The sequence below is a fragment of the Scyliorhinus canicula genome, chromosome 1 (genome assembly GCF_902713615.1).
Source record: "Scyliorhinus canicula chromosome 1, sScyCan1.1, whole genome shotgun sequence".
Classification (NCBI taxonomy): domain Eukaryota; kingdom Metazoa; phylum Chordata; class Chondrichthyes; order Carcharhiniformes; family Scyliorhinidae; genus Scyliorhinus; species Scyliorhinus canicula.
The window spans coordinates 173,902,933-173,927,804 of record NC_052146.1 but is presented as its reverse complement, the minus strand read 5'-3'; the positions used below and the strand labels follow the sequence as shown (position 1 = coordinate 173,927,804).

General features: G+C 42.4%; 1 protein-coding gene across 1 annotated transcript in view; it reads left to right on the top strand.

Annotated features, from left to right (window-relative positions):
* myo6a (myosin VIa) overlaps positions 1-24,872 on the top strand; it is a 257,553-nt gene that overhangs the window by 194,275 nt on the left and 38,406 nt on the right. The window contains 9 exon segments of the mRNA XM_038802906.1: positions 679-770; positions 3,223-3,295; positions 3,918-4,045; positions 8,326-8,421; positions 11,495-11,665; positions 18,086-18,124; positions 19,007-19,100; positions 20,269-20,399; positions 22,507-22,584. Of these exon segments, the coding sequence (XP_038658834.1) occupies positions 679-770; positions 3,223-3,295; positions 3,918-4,045; positions 8,326-8,421; positions 11,495-11,665; positions 18,086-18,124; positions 19,007-19,100; positions 20,269-20,399; positions 22,507-22,584 (902 nt within the window).

Here is a 24,872-nt window from a genome sequence, read left to right as displayed (position 1 = left end):
CGGCACGGTAGCATAGTGTTGCTTCACAGCGCCAGGGAGCTGGGTTCGATTTCCGGCTCGAGTCACTGTCTGTGTGGAGTCTGCACGGTCTCCCCGTTGGTTTCCTCTGGTTGCTCTGGTTTCCTCCCGCACGCCAAAGACGTGCAGGTTAGTTGCATTGGCCAAGCTAAATTGCCCTTAGTGCCCCCAAAAAAAGGTTAGGTGGGGTTACTAAGTTACGGGAATTGGGTGGAGGTGCGGGCTTAAGTAGGGTGCTCTTTCCAAGGGCTGGTGCAGACTCAATGGGCTAAATTGCCTCCTTTTGCACTGTAAATTCTATGATTCTATGACTAGAAATGGGATCAGATTTATTTTGCTGGGGGGGGGGGGGGGGGGGGGGGGTGGGGGGCGCACAGGGGCTGGATAAGCGACCAGCAGTAGGTGGAGATGGACAAAGATGTCGAGGACAGAGATAAAAGGAATTAAACGGGGCTGATTAAGGCTGAGAAGGGTGCTGTAGCAGCACATTAAAGAGATTAGAATGTGAGAATAGCAGAACAAAAGTGAGCAGTTTGTAAAAGGCAACTAGGGACAGTTGGTCTCAAGTGGAGTGGGGAGATTATTGAGAAGTGTTTCCACAATTGCCAATGGGTCTAGAGGCCGTGCTGTGTTGCTGACCTTCCCAGTTGTATTTCACAGAATATTTTGAGCATAATAGCTTTGAACAATTCTGCATTAACTACTGCAATGAGAAGCTTCAGCAGTTTTTCAATGAAAGGATACTGAAAGAGGTAAGACATTGGCTTATTTCATGACTCTGTGTCAACCTAGATTAAAACCGATGTAAGAAAATTGAGGCAGCATGTTGCCACGGAGACCAACATTAGATTGGCCTTCTTAATGGTGTATTTCACTGGCTGGAAGCTCGGTTTCAGGTTATTGCAGCTCTTGTGACATCCCTGTTAAATCTCCTCTGCACTCTTTATATCTTTTCTGAAATGCTGTGGACAAAATTGTCTAAGTCCCTCAGTTGAGGTATAACCAGTGATTACTAAAATTCTAACCAATTTATTTGCTTTTATATTCTATTACTCTGTGTGCCTTTTTAATTTATTCTATCATCCTTCATTTAATGACATGCTGGTTTCCTTAATTAACACAGGTCTTTCTGAATTGACACCTTATTTTGTTCTTGATTATATAGTATCATATTAACATGCCCAATCACATTTGAGGGTTTACCAAAATATCTTTGCTCATCTTGGCTTCCCAAAATTGGTCTATTTATGGAATTGTTCCAAATGACTCCTCCAAAGTCCACCATTCTCCACCTTAAACTCTATTCTCTATGCTTCTTCTCATTTCACCACACTGAAACTTATCTTTATCCTCCTCGTGATCTTGTACTTGGCGAAGTTTCATCTCACCTCCAGACTTTATAAAGCTGCCCCTGACACCCAAGTCTGAATTAATCCACGACTTTTCAAACAACGGTTTGTTTTGTCCTTGATAATAGAATACCTATCAATATTAGGCTGAAGAGGCAGCATGTGGCACAGTGATTAGCATTGCTGCCTACGGCGCTGAGGACCCTGGTTCGAATCCCAGCCCCAGGTCACTGTCCATGTGGAGTTTGCACATTCTCCCCGTGTCTGTGTGGGTTTCACCCCCACAAACCAAAAATGTGCAGGGTAGGTGGATTGACCATGCTAAATTGCGCCTTAAATTGGAAAAAAAAATAATTGGGTACTCTTAAATTTAAAAAAAAAATTAGGCTGAAGGAGGAGCAAGGGAACCTGAAACATTCTAACTTTAGTTTCCTCGCTACCTGAGATATAGAAATGTGAAATTGCTGCTGGTTGGAAATTGTAGCTATTCCAGTTTCTCACTACCTGTGAGACCACATATGGGAAGGATATTTGAGATTGCACTTGTTTGGCTTTGTAGATGTTTGCGCTGCAGTTTAATTCAAAATCCCATTAATTTCATGTATCTAATGCATAGAAATGACAACATGAAACAAGCTGTTCAGCTCCACCAGTACTGTACTGAAAGGACAATCTATGTTATGGCAAAACACCAGGCTCTCAAAATTCCAAGATAAAATAAAAATAAAAAATATACGGATAGTGGGTTAAAGCTGGATTTCTGGGAGTTGGGGGCTGTCTATGTTTTGATGCTCTTTATTTTGTGTAATTTCAGTTAAATTACCTCTATCTCTGGAGCTATTTCTGAAGCAGATCTATTTGTAAAGGGGTGTAAGCTTAGCTAACTGCTCAAAGAGCGGCATCTAAGGAATAAATCGCCGTAACATTACTGGTAAAATCTTTTACTGGGAAAGATGTTCCCAGCAGATTGTCATGCCATGGTCTCATTTGAGTTGGCGGGGTAGGGGGCAGGGTTGCTATTTTAGAAGCTAAGTGTGATGAGAAAAGCACTGCAAAATGAATGTGCCATTTGCAGGACTTGTAATATTCTTTACTGGGAGGGGGGGGGTGGAATATAGCACTCAGTGGCCCAGCTTCTTTTTCCCCCCCGCTTTTAAAATTAATCTGTTTAAACTCTTATTTTGGACATTGGAAAATTAAATTTCTGAGGGTTAAATGAGTTAAAAGTTATAAGGAAGCATTTTTTGTAGTTCATGTGGCCAGTGATTAAATTGCACATTTACAGGGTGAGTTTACACAGGCAAATTATATTATCCAGATGGTCGGAAGAATTAATGATAATGGAACAAAGGTAATTTTAAAAATGTGACTATAGAAAGGTTCTGAACATACTGCGCATAAATTTAAGAATTCAAATAAAAGTAGGTACATGTATTTCTCTTCAGCAATAAATGCGAATATTTTTGATAAATTACATCGGTGGCTATGAAGAATTATTCAAGCTCATGTAGGGACGATGCCGCTTTGGCTTTAACACTTTGTAGATCAGGTTCTGCAAACTGAGCCTGTCTCAACCCAGTGACTGCAGTTCACCGTGATCACCTCTCTATTGAGATATGAATTAACAATCACATTCGGATGTCTGCTGCAGGACGTTTCAAAGAATGTGTGTGCATCCACAGAACAAATGTAAATACCACCCAAGATGGTATATTTATTATTGATGACATTTAGTGAGGCAATGTGAAGAACAACATTTTTTGCAGATTCATCAAAATCCTGTTCTGAACACTCCAAATTATGATTGTTTCAAATTATTGATAGAGTGATACTGACCTGTCCTCTGCACCTTTAGGAACAAGAGTTATATCAGAAAGAAGGGCTTGGTGTGAATGAAGTGCACTATGTTGATAATCAAGACTGCATAGGTAGGTATCAAAGGAACCCGCTTAAAGAGATTCATTTTGTTGCAATTTTTCCTGATGTACATTTTGGGTGTAATAGTGACATGTTTTATAAGATCTGGTAAGGACCTGATACCCTGACTGCTTTATAGAATATGCATAGAAATATGAATTAAAGCTTGTTTTATTTTTTGTTGTTAACTAGATGAGGAAAAGAAGTTAGTGCACAGGTCTTAGGGGTCAAAAAAGGCTGATTTTTGAAAATTCCCTAGATTTTGGAAATGTGGATTGAAAGATAGCAAGTGTAGCATTAATGTTCAAGAAATAAAGTAGGGAAAACACAAAACTACAGGCCAGTTTGGGATATGCTGAAACCAATTATTATGCAGAGGGAGCAGGTTACTTTGAGTATCATTACTGTTAGTGTGTCATATTGATGGCTGGGCTGAGGTTACTGGTTTCACCATTGACATTTATAATCTGAGGATCATAACACGCACTATTAACTATTATGAAGCACACGAGGAACTTGCAACATTAGAATTACAAAATCCAGGAACCACTGTTATCAACACCATGATTATGTCTGTATACGCTAGTGTATAATGCGCATGCAAATTAAATTTTTTATTGTGCCAATAAACAGATTTAATTGAAGCTAAATTGGTGGGAATCCTGGATATTCTGGATGAAGAAAACCGTTTGCCTCAAGCCAGCGACCAACATTTTACTGCCGTGATACACCAGAAGCATAAGAATCACTTCCGACTCACAGTGAGTTACTGTCTGCTGAGCGGTAGGACAGACGTCATTTACAAAGAAGCTACAAAGTAGAGAACCAGCCCACCTCCCCACATCCGCTCGATGCCAAAGTAATTGTTCTCAGTTGGAGTTTGTCTCGATGTTCCTGAAATCATCCAGGCATCTACTTCTGTTTGCTGTCCAGTCACATTTGCTGCAAAGAGCGTCTATGGGTGTTAGGTGAGGGCAGGAGTGGGTTGGGCTGCAGGGGTCTCAAAGCATTTGAGTACCCCTCAAAGTGCCGATTTGTACGAAAGATTAGCCAATCAGCCATGGTAAGGCTCATCCTCGGGTATTCAGGGCAGGAGTGAAAGGAAATCGAATGCAAAAAATTTAATGTAAAGCTGATTAAAATGCATCCCATATAATTATTGCAGGTAACTAGTTAGGGGAAGTAAATCCTCCTCAAATATATCCAAGTATTGAATATCAACCCTGGCTGCTTTATAGAATATGCATAGAAATATGAATTAAAGCTTGTTTTTTTTTGTTGTTGTTAGCTAGATGAGGAAAAGAAGTTAGTGTTTGGCACAGGTCTTAGTCGTGCCCTCTGCTCATGTTGGCCAAGTTCCATGCAGATATAGTTGTCCTCAGTCAGTACAACCACCGGAAGCGGCAACAGATCATTATTACACATTATAACAGAGATTACAAACTGTGAAGATGGCTAGGTTGGGAGTGAATAGATCACATACAAGTGTCTGGCTGCTGGGGGCCATTCTTGTGTTCAATAACAGTGGACCTGAGCCTTTACTGAGAATCGGTTCTTCAGATGATGTACCTGCAGTTTGGCTTTTTGCACTGATCTTCATTTCAGGAATTAATTTGCCATTTTACATTGGTATGAGTTGGTAATTGTCTGGATATTGGCGAGTGATGATGCTGGTCAGTGACTGTGGTGTAGATTTCACCTTACCACATGTTGATTTCCTCCTTGTGCCAGGTATAAAGGATCTCCGGGGTCCAGTAACAGTAATCGTATTAAATACATAAGTGGCCAATCAGATTGAAGGATTCTCACACCCAGTGAACCAGGAAGTAAAATGCACAAATTAACTTAATTTAAAAAAAATTAGAGAACTAAATAATGGTATAAATACAAGTTGTGAGGAGGAAGCAAAATGGCTGAAAAGGAATATAGAGTAAGTGAATGTGTGCTGTAAGGTGGCTGATGGAGTATGCTGAGATTGGCGGTAAGAGTAGAAAAGCAGAATATTCTTTTAAAAGACAGGAAGCTTGTAAACATTGGTTTTCACAGGGACTGGCTGTACCTTGTACAAGAACACAAATTTAGTCTATAGATACAAAAGCACTTAGGCGGTAAGTGGCATGGTGGCCTTTATTGCAAGTGGATTGGAGGACAGGAATAAAGAAGTCTTGCTACAATGTACAGGGCTTTGGTGACAACACATCTTTAAGCAGTTTTGGTCTACATATTTCAGGAAGGAGACTTACATTGGAGAGTATGGCGGAGGTTCATTAGATTGGTCCCTGGGATCAGCGTGTTGTCCAATAATGATGGGTTGAGTAAATTGAGTCAATATTCTCTGGAGTTTGGAAAATTGAGAGGTGATCACATTGAATCATAGAATCTACAGTGCAGAAGGAGGCCTTTCGATCCATCGAGTCTTCACCGGCCCTTACAAAGAGCACCCTACTCAAGCACACATCTCTACCTTAGCCCCGAAACTCAGTAACCCCCATTTAAACTTTTTAAACACTAAGGCCAATTTAGCATAGCCAATCCACCCAACCCGCGCATCTTTGGACTGTGGGTGGAAACCGGAGCACCCGGAGAAAACCCACGCACACACGGGGAGAACATGCAGACTCCGCACAGACAGTGACCTAAGCCGGGAATCGAAACTGGGACCCTGGAGCTGTGAGGCAACTGCGCTAACCACTACGCTACTGTGCTGCCCATACAAGATCTGAAACACACTGCCTGTGAGCGTGGTGGAGGCAGCGCCAATTGAGGGATAGGATCATTATCTAAAAAGGAAAGATTTTCAGAGCTACAGAAAATTGGCTGGGGAGTGGCACTAGATGAATTGCTCCTTCAGTGGGTCAGCACAGACATAATGGACCAAATGGCCACCTCCTGTAACCAGTCTATGATTCTATGAAGATTTTGAAGATGCTTGACAGGATAGACACACAGGTTGTTTCCTGGAGAATCTAGAACACGAAACAAGTCTTAGGATAAGGGCCTGATCATTTAGGACTCTGATGAGAAATGTCTTCAATCAAAGAGTTGTGAATCTTTTAAATTCTGTGTCCCAGAGGATTGTGGCTGCTGCCTTGTTGAATATATTTAAGGCTGAGATCAGGTGCGGGATTCTCCGACCCCCCCACCGGGACGGAGAATCGCGGGGGGCGACGTGAATTCTCTGGCGCCGGAGATTTGGCGGGGGCGGGAATCGCGCCGTGTGGCGCCCCCCCCCCACCGGCGATTCTCCGACCCGTGATGGGCCGAAGTCCCACACCGTCTATGCAGGTCCCGGCAGCGTAAATTGGACCAAGTCCCTTACTGGCGAGACCTGGCGGTGCGGGGGGGGGGGGGGGGATCAGGCCCACCGATCCGCGGGCGGGCCTGTGCCATCGGGGCACTCTTTCCTACATGCTGGCCGTGTAGGACCTCCGCGATGGCCGGCACGAAGGTGAACCATTCCCCCCCCCCCCCCCCCCCCCCCCCCACACATGCGCGGGGATGACATCAGTAGCTGCTGACCCTCCCATGAATGTGCGGACCCGCGCTGGCCGGCAGAGTCCCTTCGGCCTCGGCTGGCACAGTGCCAAAGCCCTTCCAAGCTGGCCAGCAGGGCGCAAAACACTCCGGCGCCGGCCTAACCCCTGAACCCTCTGCATCTTTGGGGCGGCCCGACGCCCGAGTGGTTCACGCCACTCCATCCCGCCGGGACCCCCCACCCTGCCGGGTACGGGAGAATCCCGCCCCAGAAGATATTTAGTTTCTCCAGGGAATCTAGGGATTGGGGAAGCCTGTGGAAAAGTGGAGTTGAAGCTGAAGGTAAGCCATGATCGTATTGGATGGTGGAGCAGGCGCAATGGCTGGTATGATCTACTCCTCCTGTTTCTTGTTCTTAAGAAATGGGATTCAGATAGAAGTTGAAATATAAACTTCAGGAAAAAGTATTTTTTTAGTATTATAAAACCTATAGCATTTTGATCAGAATTTAAACATTTTACAAATGTAAAGTAACATTCTTAGGGTCAGAGAGCTTTTTTTTAGCAGTTATGACTTTGTACACTGCCAAAATCCTAATTCAAAAATTGCAGCTTTTATTTTTTGATAGTGTAAAAATGTGGGACAGAATTCTCCCAGTCCTGCGCCGGGCCGGTGAATCCCCGCAACTGTGCCATGCCGCCGGCACGCGATTCTCCGCAGACCGTGGAATCGGCACCATTGGCGCCAGCGCATTTGGTGCGGCCCTGGTTGCGGGCCGCTCTACGCGTCCGGGCTGCCGATTCTCCGGCCTGGATGGGCCAAGCGGCCGCTCTGAAAAGGCAGAGTCCCGCCGGCGCCGTCCACGCCTGGTCGCAGACGGCAGGAACTCTGCACGCAGGGCCGAGGGGGGCCTCCGATGGGGCCACCGATCGGCGGATCGGCCTCGCGCTCCCCGGGCCTATTTTCTTACGCGCCGGCCCGTGAACTCCCATGCCATGTTGTGTCAGGGCTGGTACATTGAGGGAGGTCACTGTGCCTGCGCGAGCTGGCATGGCGTACAGTTTGTTTCGGGGTGGGAGGCTGGAGCGGCATGAACCACCCCAGCGCCATGCTGGCCCCCTATAGGGGCTAGAATTGGTACGCCCAGCGACCTATTCATGCCGTCGTGAAACACGATGGCTTTTCTGACGCCGTGTACACTCTGCCGCCAAATGGGAGAATCCCGCCCGTGACGTTCCCATAAATTCAAGTGGTTTCTTAAAATTTACGACTGTGGATTCAATGCTAAACCCTGTGGAGGAACATGGAATCACAGCATCTTCCGTGTTTCTACATATAGTTGTACATGTGTGGACCACAGTTTCACAGTTGTAATGACCATCCTTTCTATCTGTGCCTACGATGGTTCGTTGTACTTTTTAATGGAAAGGAAAACGACATGCAAAAACAAAAATAGTCATGAATGGGGGTTTGACCTGACTTTTAAAACCATTTCAAGAATAGGGAATATTGAAGCACTGCTGTAGCGACGTCTATAAACCAGAGTGCACATCTTCTCATTGTTTAGATTCCTAGAAAGTCCAAACTGACGGTTCACAGGAACGTCCGTGATGATGAAGGGTTTATCATCAGGCACTTTGCTGGAGCAGTTTGCTATGAAACAGTAAGTTTGCATTAAGTGTATTTTATATTGTCCTTCAGAGCAAACAAGAAAAAACAGTATACGAAAGATCACCATGTTTATACAGTGTCTTCCACAATCTCAGGAACTTCACAAGTGGTTTTCTGTCAATGAGATATATTTGAAATGTCATTTAGAATGTAGGAAACTCCGCAATCACATTACACACAGTAAGGTCCCAAAAACAACAAAATAAATAGTGACCAGATATCAGTTTAGAGATAAATATTGGTTGGGACACCGGGGAAAGCTCTAATTTTTCTTCAAACAGAATCATAAAATAGAAATCATAGAATCCCTACAGTGCAGAAGGAGGCTATTCAGTCCATCGAGTCTGCACCAACCCTCCTACACATCTTTTGGATACTATGGAGCAATTTTGCATGGCCAATCCACGTAACTTGCACATTTTTGGGCTGTGGGAGGAAACCACAGCACCCGGAGGAAACCCATGCAGACATGGAGAAAATCTGGAACGTCGACACCAGTTACCTAAGGTCGGAATCAAACCCGGGCCCCTGCCGCTGTGAGGCGGCAGTGCTAACCACTGTGCCACCGTGCCGCCATGTGATCTCTGCAAGCTCCCTGAGAAACTTTGCATCTCATCTGAAAGATTGCACCTTCAATAGTGAAGCAGGCATCCACTGCAGAGATTATGTACTCGATTGTCGGGAGCAGGACCTGAACCTGCAACCATGACTGAACCAAAGCTGATGCACTCAAAAGACCCTGTCTGGGTTTTCAGTTCTCAGCAAGCTACTGTTCTCCAGTGTTTCCATAGATTTTCCTTGTCATCTGTGCAAGTTGATGCATCCATCTACATACCTTACAATGCATCCTTTCTTTATGTCATCGCAAACATGGACAAAAAGCTCCTTATCTCTCCAAGTTCATAAATACGGCAAATAGTTGAGATCCCAACACAAATCCTTGTGGGATGCCACAAATCATACTCTGTATCTGTCCGTTATCCTGATCCTCAAACTTCTGCTACTCGGCCAGTTTCCTAACCAGGTCAATAATTTACCTTCAATTCCATGAGCTTCTTCAACTTAGTTAACACCTTCATAGGAGGGATTTTATCAATTGCCTCTTGGAAGACTACAAATAACTTCCATGGATGTTGTGCTGTCCATTATTTGTCAGGTATGACCTACCCTTCCTTTACAAACCCGTGCTGGCTCTCTGTGATCAGCTGAAAGATTTCAAGCTAGTCAGTCACTTTACCACTGGTCCCCGAGATGGTGGGACTCTTCCCATGAAGAGGGATTGGGGAAACTAGGTCTTTATTCTCCAGAGTTTTGAAGAATGAGAGGTCATTTCATTGAACCGTGCAAAATAGCTAAAGGGTTAGATGAGGGGAATGCAAGAAAAATGTTTCACTTGATTGGGGAGTCTAGAACCTTGGCGCACAATTTCAAAATAAAGGGGAAGCCGGTTGGGACTGATATGAAGAGAAATCTTTTCACTCGAGGGTTGTGAATATTTTGAATTCTGTACTCCTGAGGGCCGTGGAAGCGGAGTCATTTGAGTATGTTTCCAGCAGAGACGGACAGATTTCTAAATACCAATAATATAAAGGGATATGGGGATAGTGTGGGGCAAAAGGCATTTGAAACGGATGATGAGCCATGGTCATACTGCATGGCAGAGCAGGCTTGATTGCCTGGATGGCCTACCCGTACTCTTGTATTCCTATCCTTAGTTATATACTCCAGTAAATTTCCGACAGCCGACGTTAGGCTAACTGGTCTATAATTCTTTGGTAGCCGTTTCTCATATTTCTTAATTAGTGGAGTGATGTGGGTTTTTCTAATCTAAAGGAATGGCTCCTGGATTGCGAGTTATAGTTTTAGCATCTGAACTGTTCTCACCTACTTCCTTCAAACCCGAAGAAGGAAGCCACCTGGTTCTGGTGGTTTGGCACTCTTTAATGCAATTGTTTTCTTCATTATTGCTTTTCTTATGTTAATTTTAATGACTCTCTGTAGCTGATTCAATGTTATCTACCTTAGGATGTTCATCTGCTGTCAATGTTGATATGAAGTAATTATTTAGCACATCTATTTTGATTTAGGATGTCAGTTTTTCAGCGACCCACCTTGTTTCTAATCACTTTTTTTCTAATGTAGTTGTAAAAACAATTGTGTTGATTTTGGTAACCTTTCCTGCATCCTTTTCATATTTTCTTTTTGTAGCCCTCTGTTTTGCCATCTTATGTTTTTTGTATCTCTCCCAGTCACTGAGACCTGTGCCTTTGTTGCATTCGTATATGCTTTTTCTTTTGGTTTTGTGTTGTCCTCCACTGATTTGGTCGTACGTGTGTTCAGCTCTGTTGTTTTTTTTTAATGGAATGTTTAGCTTTTGTGCCTTTGGGCTGTATACTGGTTCTGTAATTTAAAAAAAAAATTAAATTGTTTAGTGAACATCCCCATTTCCCCTCTGCTGTTTTACACATTAACAAATTTGCCCAGTTTACTGGGGACAATCTCCCTCTCATGCATTGAAGTCAGACTTCAATCTAGAAACGCAGCTGGTTCATGTTTCTCCATTTCAAACACTACTCAAATCATTTTATGGTTAATATTGGGAGATTGTTCCTGCACCATTAGGTAATTGTTCACACTCCATCAGGTTCTTAACTAAATCTGCCTCCATATTCCTGAATCTGACATAGTCTGCTCCGGTGTTAGTTATAGGACTTATTGTTACAGATGCTGAGCGCACTCAACAAGCGTCACAAGTAGACTGCAGTGAAATTACTGTGAAAATTCCCTCGTACCCCAATCTATATGAAAGCTGAAATACCTTACTAAAGCTACTGTGCCTTTGCCACATTCGGGGGTAAATACGGAAATACGGTACTGCATTTTTTGATCATGTCACTTCAAGCTGTCACACTGGAGCCTATGCAGAATTCCCACTGCAGTCTTGGATCTTTTTCTGCCCATTAAAATCTCCAAAGCTTGCTTGCCTCTCATTGTATTTTCTTTCATCATTGAAGTCGTTTCATCTTTCATCTCGGAACTGTTCAGTGCGATTTTCTCCCCGACAGGCTAAGTTTGTGGAAAAGAACAATGATGCCTTACACATGTCCTTGGAATCGCTGGTGTCAGAATCAAAGGACCCGTTTGTCCGGAAACTTTTTGAAGGAACCAACAACAATAAGGACACAAAACAGAAGGCGGGAAAATTGAGCTTCATCAGCGTTGGGAATAAATTCAAGGTAGATTCATTTGGAAAGCTCCTATGTTGTAAAATTGTATAATTCCGTTAGTAAATAAAAAGTCCCGAATCTTCTCCCATGACATTTAAGAAGCATTGAAATACCCTTTCTTTCTTTTTATTGAAAGGAGGTTTATTGAGTGGAAGTGCAATGCTTTTTGTAATGCACCCTGATATTGGCATCAAGATTGTACCACAGTGAATATCCTGCTTCATTTTCTTTCAACCTGTAGCGTGTTGTAGTAATTTTTACTCTTTTGGATCTACCTCAGCATTTTTTGCCACCGCTGTGATGTATTAAGAGGGGGTTGCTGTTTAAAAATAAAGGGTCGCTCAAAAATGTTAAGAGCTGAAGATAATTTATTTTCTGACGGTCGTGAGTCTCTGGAATTCTCTTCCTCAAGGTGGGAGAAGCAGAGTGTTTGAATATTTTTTTAAGGCAAAGCTAAATAGATTCTTGATATGCAATGGGAGTAAAATGTTATCGGGGATAAGTGTGAAGTTGAAAAGAGAATCAAATCAGCCATGATCTTATTGAATGGTGGAGGAGGCTTGATGGGTTGAGTTCTCCTAATTTAGATGTTTATATGTAGTATTTACATTGGTATTGTTTGGCTCCATTTGAAATTTCTGCAAATGAAAACTTTCCCACATAAGCCAAAGAGATTGGTAATGTGCACTTTAATAATATGAAGTCTTCACATTATTATGCATTATTACGAAGAGAACATCTTAAAGGTTAACACTTTAATCACTGTTTTAAAAACCATTCTAACACACCCTTGATATTAGTCTGCCTCGCTCTTCCAGTAAATTATCCAGCTCTCATGTATATTTGTACCTAATAAACTAATTGGCTTATTTATTCATTTTTCAAATTGTTTCAAAAACAAATTTCAACCTTATTTTTCTTTATTCATTCAAGGGATATGGGCATCAACTAGCCAGCAGTTATTCCCATTCCACAGTGCTGTTACCTGGGAGGTTTACTAGACCATTCCACAGGATAGCTGCATTGCTGTGGGACCGGAGTGACACAGGCCAGATGGCAAAGTTCCTTCCTTGAAGGATATCAGTGAAGCAGATGGGTCTTTATGACGATCGAGTCATTCCATGGTCACCATCACTGAACTGCCTTTTCCATTTCAATCAATTTATTCGCTGACTTAAGTTTCCCTAGCTGCAGTGGTGGGGTTCTAGTTTATGTCCCCAAATCCTTAGTCCAGGCTATTAGATCATTAATCAATTAGCACAATTGCTGTCCTGCTATTTCCCACAAGTTTAGAAACATCACAGAGGGCATGGCCTCTGTTTCACACAAAGTGATGGATCTCGGGCATCAGTAATGATCCTAGAGTGGAGTAGTGGAACCTCTTTCCTTCTTTGTTGCCAGTTCCCCTCCCCTTATCCACAGGAAGCGCTATTGAATGATCAGTCCACTCTTTGTGGCCACTGATTACAGAAGTTTCTTGCCAAGGTCCTCTGGATCAAGTGGAAATGTTTTGCCTTTGTAAAGTAAAATTCATCCTCCAGAGAAAGATGCAAGTTGTAACGATGCTAAACCTCATTTGAGGGGGCAGCAGGGTAGCATGGTGGTTAGCATAAATGCTTCACAGCTCCAGGGTCCCAGGTTCGATTCCCGGCTGGGTCACTGTCTGTGTGGAGTCTGCACGTCCTCCCCCTGTGTGCTTGGGTTTCCTCCGGGTGCTCCGGTTTCCTCCCACAGTCCAAAGATGTGCGGGTTAGGTGGATTGGCCATGCTAAATTGCCCGTAGTGTCCTAATAAAAGTAAGGTTAAGGGGGGGGGGGGGGGGTTGTTGGGTTACGGGTATAGGGTGGATACGTGGGTTTGAGTAGGGTGATCATGGCTCGGCACAACATTGAGGGCCGAAGGGCCTGTTCTGTGCTGTACTGTTCTATGTTCTATGTTCTATCTGTAAATGTGTTCTGTTTTAAACTGAGAGCAGGTCTAAATTCCTATCTGGGTCCTTGCAATAAATTAATCTGTAAATATTGCAACATGTGTGGTGCTGTTTCAATGATGTGTTTTTCAGGTAGGGTAGAAATGCTAATCCGTTACCATGCAGTGTTTGTATTTTGCTTTGAAGTCAATTTTTTTTGTAGTAATTTCTTGTTCCTTTCAAAATAAAATCGATCAGTTAATGGGGCCCATATTAACATTTTGCGTTGCAAGCTTTATCTCAAAGTCATTTCGCACTATGTCTGATGTAGGACCGTGTGACCTGACCGGCGCCATTTTGGAGAGACCTCTCTCACCTCTGACCCCCCCCCCCCCCCCCCCCCCCCCCCCTCGCTACTAACTCTCCACTTTGAGGCCTCTGTTGCTCCCTGACCATCTCACTTCCGCAACAAAGAACAGGACAGGAACAGGCCCTTCGACCCTCAAAGCCTGCACCGATCATGATGCCTGCCTAAACTACCGGGTTCCCTATCCCTCTCTTCCATGTATTTGTCAAAATGCCTCTTAAATGCTTACTTCCTGAAAGTCAAAGCTGTTCTTTCAGCTCTCACACAGTGAGGGTGAGGTTGAGGAAGTTAGGGAGTGGGAGGCTCGGCGGTAGGAAGGATCACAATTGACCGGCAGGATTAGAGTTGCAGAGGCTGTGAATTGGAGGGTCAGCAGTTTGAGGGAGAGTTGCAAAGTGGCAGAGACCAGGTGTCCAAAGGTCATGAGGAAAAGTCCACAAAGACCAATGGATCAGGGAGTGGATTGTGTGGTGAGTTGGAGGTTCAACAAGCAGGTGAGGCAGGGAGTGGGGACTGAGAAGTAAGTTAGTTATATTTATTTTATATTTTTACATTTATTTTATTTTAAGGTTGTTTCATTTACCAATATAGGAATTTAGCAAAATAGATAGTTCAACTTGCATGGTATGATGTTTTAATGTTTTTTTTCTGATGAGCTTAGTCCTACAGAAGGTACCCACAGCTTTGCTCTTGGTTTTAAGAGGAGAATCTGATTTGCTTAAAGTTGTTTTACTTTGTTTCACTGAAAGTTGGAAATTTCAGGAACTCTGACCTGGTCATAGATACACACTGCACAGAAAGGGCCCTTCGGCCCATTGTGTCTGTTCCGGCCACAAAACACCTATCTAATCTAATCCCAGGTGTTACTGTACTATACATAGCAACTTCACAACCTCAGAATGTCCCAAAGCACATTACAACCAATAAAGCACATTGGAAGTGCAGTTACTGCTGTATTGTGGAAAGCACGCAAAGTTTCCATAAACAGCAATGAAATAAATGTCTAGATCATCTGATTTAGGCATTGATTGAGGCCAGTCCAGAAGAACTCACTTATTCTTGTCTAAAATAGCTTCTTCCAGCTGAGAGGGCAAGTAGCACCTCGGTTTAGCATCTCATCTGAAAGGCAACACCTCCAACTCCCTGAGTGCTGCACTGAAGTGCCAGCCTAAATTATATGCTCATGTTGCTGGAGTTGGATTTGCATTCAGTGAGCGTGCCACCAACTGAACCAAAGCTGGCATCTGTCACAAAGAAATATGAAAAGTTAGAACTCATCACCTATTGCAACTCATCGAAAAACGCAACATTTAGATTGGAAATGTGATGATTTTTGATGATGGATGTAAACCATTTCTAACGGTGATGGTTTAAGTTGAAGCCACGTGTTCATCAGCCGTACTTTGAGATTCATACCATTGAAACTGGCTGCAGGGACAAGAGTCGAAGTAAGGAATGGGAACTGGCTAACTCCGAGCAACCTTCAAGAATTTGACTGATGTAAGTTAGTGTTTGGTAGGAGGCAAGGCAAATTGTGCACTCTGGTAGAGAGTATTTCATTCAGCATTGGATTAATTATTCAATCCAGTAGTCACTTTTGAGCATTTAAGATCTTCGCATGATTATTAAGTCCTGTTGTAAGTTCACTGTCTGGTGATGTGCCAGCCAATATGAAATGCATGTTTACTCTAGCTCTGGTTAGTTACTCTGAATTTGACATGGCCATGATGTCAGTGAAGTTTTTCCCTTTAGTTAGAATTCAAAACCATGCAGTGAGCCCTAAATCAAGCATTGTCAGATCTTATTTGCCTCTGGGTATTTCTAGGTCAAAGTAACTTTCTGCTCTTCACTGCTTTCTTGCCAATATTTCTATTCTCCTTGCCTTTTCAATTGTGGTCTATCAAATGCCTTTGAAAAACATGCCTTTTGTCCTTTAGTGTTGACCACATCAGAACTGTGATTTTTGTTGTCGCTATCTGAAGGTTTTATTTAGTCACTGCAAACCAACTGTGTAAATCTGTTCTAGATATACATTGGAATGTACATCACTGAATATAACAGGAGCTAATATCAAACCAGAAAAAAGCTAAACGAATTGTGCTTTGAGGAACTAAAATGGCAATTAATAACCACTTCAATATAAAAGATGTTTTTCTGCATTTTTTTTTATTACATTCTTGAGGATAATTAACTTGAACATTTCAGGTTCAAGAGAAGAGAAAATATGAATTGATGTTAAAAGCTCTACGTAAGACATTTCTAATCCTCAAGTTCTTCCTATTGTCCATTGCCACAATTTCCAATGCATTCTCCTAATCACCTGTCTTCTACTTCTAGTAAGATGACTTTCAGGCCTCGTCTTTTCCATCTGTTTCCTGCTCCTTTTCCTCAGGTAGTGACTTGATCTGAGATGCTCCAGTTCAGGATGAGTAGACAAAACTATAGGGAGGTTGGGAAAAGAAAAGTAGACAACAGCAGGTAAATCTTTACCCAAACAACTGCACACTAGTAATGCGCCTGCTTCGAGCACTGACTTCAGTGGTATTGGCTGGTTAATTAAAATGGCATTTTAACCCTTTTCAATAGCAAGGCTGATCCTGGAACAAAACTAGATAGCTAGCTATTTGTAATAATGATTGGTTCTTAAATTGCTATACATCTGAATGTAGCCCTGGTGTATCCATTGTAATATTGTGAAAGCTCCAGCATCCCTCCCTTTTTAATACTCTATTTTAATATAACATAGTCATCAATCGCCAAATTTGCAGATGTTCATCAATCCCGATGACACTTTCTTGAAATGCAAAATTGCCAATTTATCACGGTCCTGCTTATTGCACCATCAGTAATGCAATCCTCTTGTTGAATGAAAATCTGGTTCTATGCACCTAGCCTGTTGGTTACAGCAGAGATTCCAAAAATTGGCATTTTAAGTCATTCCACTTTATATCATTAACCTAATCTTGCTCCCCATCTTGCCCCAAGATGGAGTATTCAGCTCGCTTGAAGAAAGGTGAGTGAGCATTCTCACAGATGAAAATGCATCGTTAACACCATGCAATTTATTTGATTTGTAAGCCTTCACTGGCAAACATTTTGTCGACTAAAGTGTTTATTATTCCATGTATGCATCATTACATTTAAATGCACTGCATTAAAACACCGTTGCCTAGGAGAGAAACAGTAAAGCAAACACATCTTACATTGAAGTCAAATAACCAGCGATATTGAGCTGAGACTAGTTATCTTATAACTAACTCTGCTAATATTTTTAGTCTTAACCGTCTCCTATCATGCTATTGACCAATATAGGGGAAGGGTTCCGCAGGCCTCAGCAGTTACTCAATTTTTTCAATTGTTATCTTGCATAATTATGGTCAGCAAGCTGTTGGGATCATCATACTTAAATCTAATACTGCCTTCACTCGTTCTCCACATGTTTACACCTTTCCAGCAGGAGTCACTGAGCAGAGAGAAACCTAAATGATGTTCCACCTCTCCCCACAAGTCCAGGCAATTGAGGTGATTGCAATGTTCCCATTGCTCAGCATGGACAATAAGATTGAGCGTGGGAGCTTCTTGCTCTGCATGGCTCATAACAATACGATGCCGTGTATTTAGCCAATGGACCACGAGAGGGACCATCTCTTGTTATATTTGACCCTTGCCGTTTTGTGTTCTTTTTTTTCCTGAACGTTGGGGAAAATATCCAGAGCTATAGTTTTGAGCAACTTGTCAACACCAACCAACTTTGTGGGCTGGATGTGGAAAGGGTTAAAGTTAAGGTTGGGCCGTGCCATGCATGGTTTCTGTTGGGAATCATTTCATTCATCAGTGCTGCTTCATGAGACGGAGGATGTTTGGCTGCATGCTCCACCTCTGTCTTCACCATGTCAACGTACATCTTAATGTTTTCTTCAAGTGCATCGCAATATGTTTTTTTTTGCTGCTTATAATTATGTGGATCTTGAGAGGTTTTTCTCACTAATGTGCAGCTCATTGAATGCATGCAATAAATTGTGTTCACGTTATACAATATTTCGCTTGTCTATTTTATACAAATCGTGCTAAGCTTAATTAACTAACTGATGCAGGTGTTCAGCCACAGCATGCAGATCATTAAGTTTCTTGTTTTCCTTTTTTCTCTCCCCAGACTCAGTTGAATCTGTTGCTTGATAAGTTACGCAGCACAGTGAGTACTGATAACCTGATTAAACTGTTAAATGAAATTGAGAATTTATTCCATAATTTGTGATCAGGACATTTTGTCTGCAGATTGGGAGTGAGAGCAGTGCTTTGCTATGAGTCGCTGGAGATTAAAGAAAAAATGAAATGGCATTTATAAAGCTTTTCATAATCTCCGGACATCCTGAAACGCTTCACAGCTGATGAAGTGCTTTTGAAGTGTTGTGATTGTTGCAATGTAGGTAACAGAACAACAAAGGTCCCCTCTGCAGAATGAGTTAACCAGCGATCTATTTAGTCGAGTTGATTAAATATAAGCATCGGAGAACTCCCCTGCTCTTCTAGAGGTGCCATGGGTCTTTTATATCCACCTGAGCGTGCAACATCTCATCCTCAATGCCATTGTCCCGTGCTCTCTCCACCCTTGATGTCATCTACACACAGAAAATACATGGAAAGCATATTTACTCCTCTTAGGTGAAGAGTATGATCAGATAACCACCACTCAGGCTCTTTTACCTTGTAAGTGACTTGATGAAGGTTCACGAGAGCAGCAAAGGATGACTCGCACATTGTTTTTCTCTGTCACTTTGTTGGAAAGCACCCATCCTTTGCGTTTACCAACTCCCTTATAGTCCATTTGAGATTAAAAATTAATTTTGTGCACCAGACACTAGGTGGCATGGTGTATTAATGAATAAGCATGTGATAGCATTGATATAAGTAATGCTGCCCTTGGTTTGAGAACTATATTTCAATTTCAGGTTAATTTTGTTTCACCGGTATTGGAAATTTTCAAGTTTGGGGGGGGCTGGGGGTGCTGAAACGTTCTGGCCTTGATTAAATTAGCAGAAATGATGTCTGTCACTCACTGCATGTTTTCCATTAGGGATCCAGCTTTATTCGATGCATCAAACCTAATCTCAAAATGACAAGTCATCTATTTGAAGGGGCACAAATTTTGTCACAGCTTCAGTGTTCAGGTGAGATTTTATTCAGTGGTTGCCATGTCTTCAATATATATTTGCTACCCAGCCTCTACCTCCTGAGCCTCAGCGCGAGCTTGGGAGTTCCCGCATTTGGAGAAAATGAAATTTGCTCTGAGAGGGGCAGATAAGGGGTTCTACCAGCGATGGAGCATGTTTGTTTTGCATTTTGGGGACCTGGTTTCTGTCAAGTGGTGGGTGTTGTGTATTGTTAAAATGTTGAAAATTTTAATAAAAATCGTTTTCATAAAAATATATATACATTTGCTACAAATATATTTCACCAATGTTAAGCTCCTCCTCCTGTGCACCGCCCATCGAAGCCCTTGCGCATTACACTCCCTCCCATTTGTACCTCATCTCTTCTGCTCTTGATATGTTCGTCTTATCAAGGAAGTCTTCTAGATGTTATCTCAATCCTCTCCCATTCCACCACCTAATCACCATGGTGTCTCTCTTGTCCACATTATTATGTTTGGTATGCTGCATTCTTTCTGCTATTCTTCATAGTTTGCAGTTACATAACCCAAGAGCATCTAATCAGCTAACAATGCACCATAATGATTGTTGAATTTACCCCTTTGCCTCCTCCAGCAACCCAGTGTCTGTAGCTATCCACCCAGGCTGCCTGTCAAGCATTAAGGTATTGATGAGCCAAAATTTTTTTTAAATTTATGTTGACAAAACTGAATCCATTGTTTTGATTCCCACCGGCACCTTCGTGCCTCTGTCTTTGAGTCCCCCAATCACCCCTTGTCACCTAAGCTAGTAGGCGCAGGCCTTTGGCATCCTACTTGGCCTAGAACTCGGCATTCTTCCTGCATATCGTCTCCACCAGTTTCTTCTATGGCATTGCCTTCATCACCAAAACCCTAGCCTGTTCCTTTATCACATTGTGACTCTCTGGCCTCCATACCACCACCTCTGTAAGCATCAACTCATCCAAAATGCCACAGTCCATATCCTCATCCCATGGTCCCATCACCCATCCTCTACATGCTTGAAATTCCATGATTTGATTCACATAACATAAACAACTACAGGATAAAATAAGCTATGGTTCAGTTCCTGCATTAAGATGGATTTATGTTGTTACCCATATTAATCAAATGATTATACTGTATAAGTAAACTGTTTTGCTTTCAATGGCTGCTCTGTTGCGTAGGTATGGTGTCTGTGCTGGACCTCATGCAAGGTGGATTTCCATCACGTGCTCCATTCCATGAACTTTACAACATGTACCAGAAGTACATGCCTGCAAAACTCTGCAGGTTGGATCCAAGGCTCTTCTGCAAGGTACTGACAAGACAAAGCTTTGAATTTATTTCAGTATGTTTCACAAAGGAACATTCTGCTGAATTACTCAGCAAAGCTATTACATTCCCTGACTGTAGCTTTTGAGATTCGGAAGATCATAAATTTAATCCTGATCTGCATCAATTAGGTAATCTCAGTGGGACAAGTGATGGGGTGTGGCAACTGGCTTTAGTTGTCCTGAATTGAGGCAGGGGAGCAAATCAACCACAATCATTGACCCTGACCACTCGAGCATGTGCTTGTGTGAATATTTGACAAGGCAGGATTAGGAGTGACTCCATTCCCATGCTTTTATACATTTTGTCTAGGCTCATGCCATGGTGACGGAGATACTTTGGTGGGATATAATTTCTATCCTCTTGTATATATCGAAGTAGCCTGATTCTCCAGGTCTTCAGAGTTTACATGTGAACAAGCAACACGGAGACAGAAGGTTGTTGCTGAGAGCCCCACTCCAGGGGCTTAAGACACATAATCTAGCATGACCCTTGAGCAATTCAATGCAGCATTGTGTGAGATGCCATCTTCTGTAAGACATGTTAAATTCAGGCTTCCTCTGCCTGTTTAGGTGGATGTAAAGGATTCCACAGTACAATTTACAAAGATCAAAGATTTCTCCTCGTATCTCAGCCAATATTCATCCCTAATTAGAATAATTGGTTTGTGTGCAAATTGGTTGCTCAATTGCCTCCACAAGTGTTTACATTTCAAAAGCAATTCATTGCCTGTGATAATTGATAATTAAATTAGACATTGATGTAAATATATTCCACACAAACTGGACATTTATTTAGCAGCATTCTATATTTTCTAATTGAAAAAAAAAACCAAAATTACAATTCTGGTTGATGTAAGTAGGCAGGAATATCCCAGAATGGACCCCTGACTCAAAAGACCATAACTCTTAATTTTTTAAATAAAATGTGGAGGAACAGAGTTACAGGACTTCTAATGAGCTATAACAAGAAAAAAAACATTTATTAAACATGAAATAATTTGATGCAATACCCCTTTACTCTTCCCTTAGCTTAACAATTACACAAAGATTACAAAGTATATCTTAAGTTACAATGGCCTCATTAACAGACCGAGTCCCTTTAAAGCGCACAAGATGACTGTGGAAAGACACACTCCTCTCCGAATCCAAGTGAATGTCTGTAGATTTCTCCTCGAAATCCCCCAAATTATTCTTGGACCATTAGCCACCTTGTCACACTGAACTCTGGCTTCCGCACGAGTGATTTAAAATTTCACTTTCAAAAGTCACACTTTCAAATCTCCTTTTAAGTTATGCTTTCCATCCACTGCTTCCATCAAGGTTTCCATTTCATGTTTTACAGCTCTCCCCTAAGGTTTGCTTTGTCTTAAAGGCTTTTACATAAACTACGAGGTCCAGCCAGTGATTTCCACAATTATTTCAAATAATTTCCCCCAACCTTCCCTCTGTTCAGTTACTCCAGACTTCTTGGAAACTTCTCTGCACTTCTCTGGTTTCCTTAACTAACTGGACTTTAGGTTTCTGGAGTTGTTTTCTTAATCATTGGTCCGTAATACATCCTTTCTTCTCACAAGGCTGATAAGAGATGTTCCCTCTTTAGACTTCTAAACCCAACTGCTTCTAGCAGAGCTATGAGAGCTACCTTCTCTCTTGCCACCCATCTCCACCTGCAATCAAATTAGCTAAACTAAAACTTAAGAGCTTTTCTACCTTATAAAGCCCAAGTTGCCAAGCAACCACTGCTGATTCACACCGCAACCCCCTCTAAGCACAATAGAATCATCGTTGGAATTGAAACCAACCTCCACACATACAAACATCTTTGTCCAGCATGAATCTTACTATGGGTTTTATCCTTCCAGGCACAGAAATATTAAATTAAACCCATTTAAAACTATACCTTATTTCTAATGTCTGCCAATACAAATATAAATCCTGTAAAACTACCTTGATTTTCCTAACACTAGCTGAAATGGGGAGGCATGATAACTAGGAGGCATGGAGGAGTAATTGTTCTTTAGTAACTTAAACATTGTTCAACAAGTTAGACATCCATTAATTAATTTCTCTTCCTATTTTCTTTTCCAGGCACTGTTCAAAGCCTTGGGTCTCAATGAAAACGATTATAAGTTTGGTCTCACCAAAGTCTTTTTCAGACCTGGCAAGGTAATAATACACTCTTCCCAAAATGTTCTCAACACTCAGATTTTTGGTATTTCCTGATTCAAAACATTAGATAAGAAGAGATTTCCCATTTTGTAATTAGAGACTGTAGGACCAAAATCCAAAACCTTTGGGACTTGTGTGGCTAAGGACATGAGTCACAGCCCAGCAATTCATGCTTTCCGCTGGGGTAGGGAGAGCGATTTTCAAAAGAAAGGAGCGGTTCTCGTAATATTGGTAAAGTAAACATGGGCATCAAATTAAACCATATGAGTTGAACTGAGGGTCAAAAAAGGAGCAATCACACTGCTCGATTGTACCAAAGATCCTCGAGCAGTTGGAGGGAGATAGAGGAGCCGTTATGCCAGCAAGTTGCCAAGATGTGCAGAAGCAATAGGAAACAAAAGGGGATTTCAGCTCCGAGCAGAAACTCATAGCCAAGTTCCACACACATGAGTGCGGCCTCAACCGGGACCTGGGATTCATGTCGCATTCCATTCATCCCCCACCCTCTGGCCTGGGCTTACGAAATCCTACCAACTATCCTGGCTTGAGACAATTCACACCTCTTTAACCTAGGGTTACCCCTATCTCTGCATCTGTAAAGATTTAATTACCTGCAAATGCTCACATTCTTAGCATTGTCTGGCATCTTTGACTTTATCAATATATATATATATATATATATATGTTTCTGGAACATGCCTCTTCATTCACCTGAGGAAGGAGCAGTGCTCTGAAAGCTAGTGTTTGAAACAAAACTGTTGGACTTTAACCTGGTGTTGTAAGACTTACCTTCTATGGTGGATGCACATGTAGTGTTGGCAATTCTGGACAAGGTGAAAATAGATAAGTCCCCGGGGCCGGATGGGATTTATCCTAGGATTCTCTGGGAAGCCAGGGAAGAGATTGGTGAGCCTTTGGCTTTGATTTTTAGGTCATCATTGGCTACAGGAATAGTGCCAGAGGACTGGAGGATAGCAAATGTGGTCCCTTTGTTCAAGAAGGGGAGTAGAGATAACCCCGGTAACTATAGGCTGGTGAGCCTAACGTCTGTGGTGGGTAAGGTCTTGGAGAGGATTATAAAAGATACGATTTATAATCATCTAGATAGGATTAATATGATTAGGGATAGTCAGCAGGGTTTGTGAAGGGTAGGTCATGCCTCACAAACCTTATCGAGTTCTTTGAGAAGGTGACTGAACAGGTAGGCGAGGGTAGAGCAGTTGATGTAGTGTATATGGATTTCAGTAAAGCGTTTGATAAGGTTCCCCACGGTCGGCTATTGCAGAAAATACGGAGGCTGGGGATTGAGGGTGATTTAGAGATGTGGATCAGAAATTGGCTAGTTGAAAGAAGACAGAGAGTGGTAGTTGATGGGAAATGTTCAGAATGGAGTTCAGTTACGAGTGGCGTACCACAAGGATCTGTTCTGGGGCCATTGCTGTTTGTCATTTTTATAAATGACCTAGAGGAGGGCGCAGAAGGATGGGTGAGTAAATTTGCAGACGACACTAAAGTCGGTGGAGTTGTAGACAGTGCGGAAGGATGTTGCAGGTTACAGAGGGACATAGATAAGCTGCAGAGCTGGGCTGAGAGGTGGCAAATGGAGTTTAATGTGGAGAAGTGTGAGGTGATTCACTTTGGAAAGAATAACAGGAATGCGGAATATTTGGCTAATGGTAAAATTCTTGGTAGTGTGGATGAGCAGAGGGATCTCGGTGTCCATGTACATAGATCCCTGAAAGTTGCCACCCAGGTTGATAGGGTTGTGAAGAAGGCCTATGGTGTGTTGGCCTTTATTGGTAGAGGGATTGAGTTCCGGAGCCATGAGGTCATGTTGCAGTTGTACAAAACTCTAGTACGGCCGCATTTGGAGTATTGCGTACAGTTCTGGTTGCCTCATTATAGGAAGGACGTGGAAGCTTTGGAACGGGTGCAGAGGAGATTTACCAGGATGTTGCCTGGTATGGAGGGAAAATCTTATGAGGAAAGGCTGATGGACTTGAGGTTGTTTTCGTTAGAGAGAAGAAGGTTAAGAGGTGACTTAATAGAGGCATACAAAATGATCAGAGGGTTAGATAGGGTGGACAGCGAGAGCCTTCTCCCGCGGATGGAGGTGGCTAGCACGAGGGGACATAGCCTTAAATTGAGGGGTAATAGATATAGGACAGAGGTCAGAGGTGGGTTTTTTACGCAAAGAGTGGTGAGGCCGTGGAATGCCCTACCTGCAACAGTAGTGAACTCGCCAACATTGAGGGCATTTAAAAATATATTGGATAAGCATATGG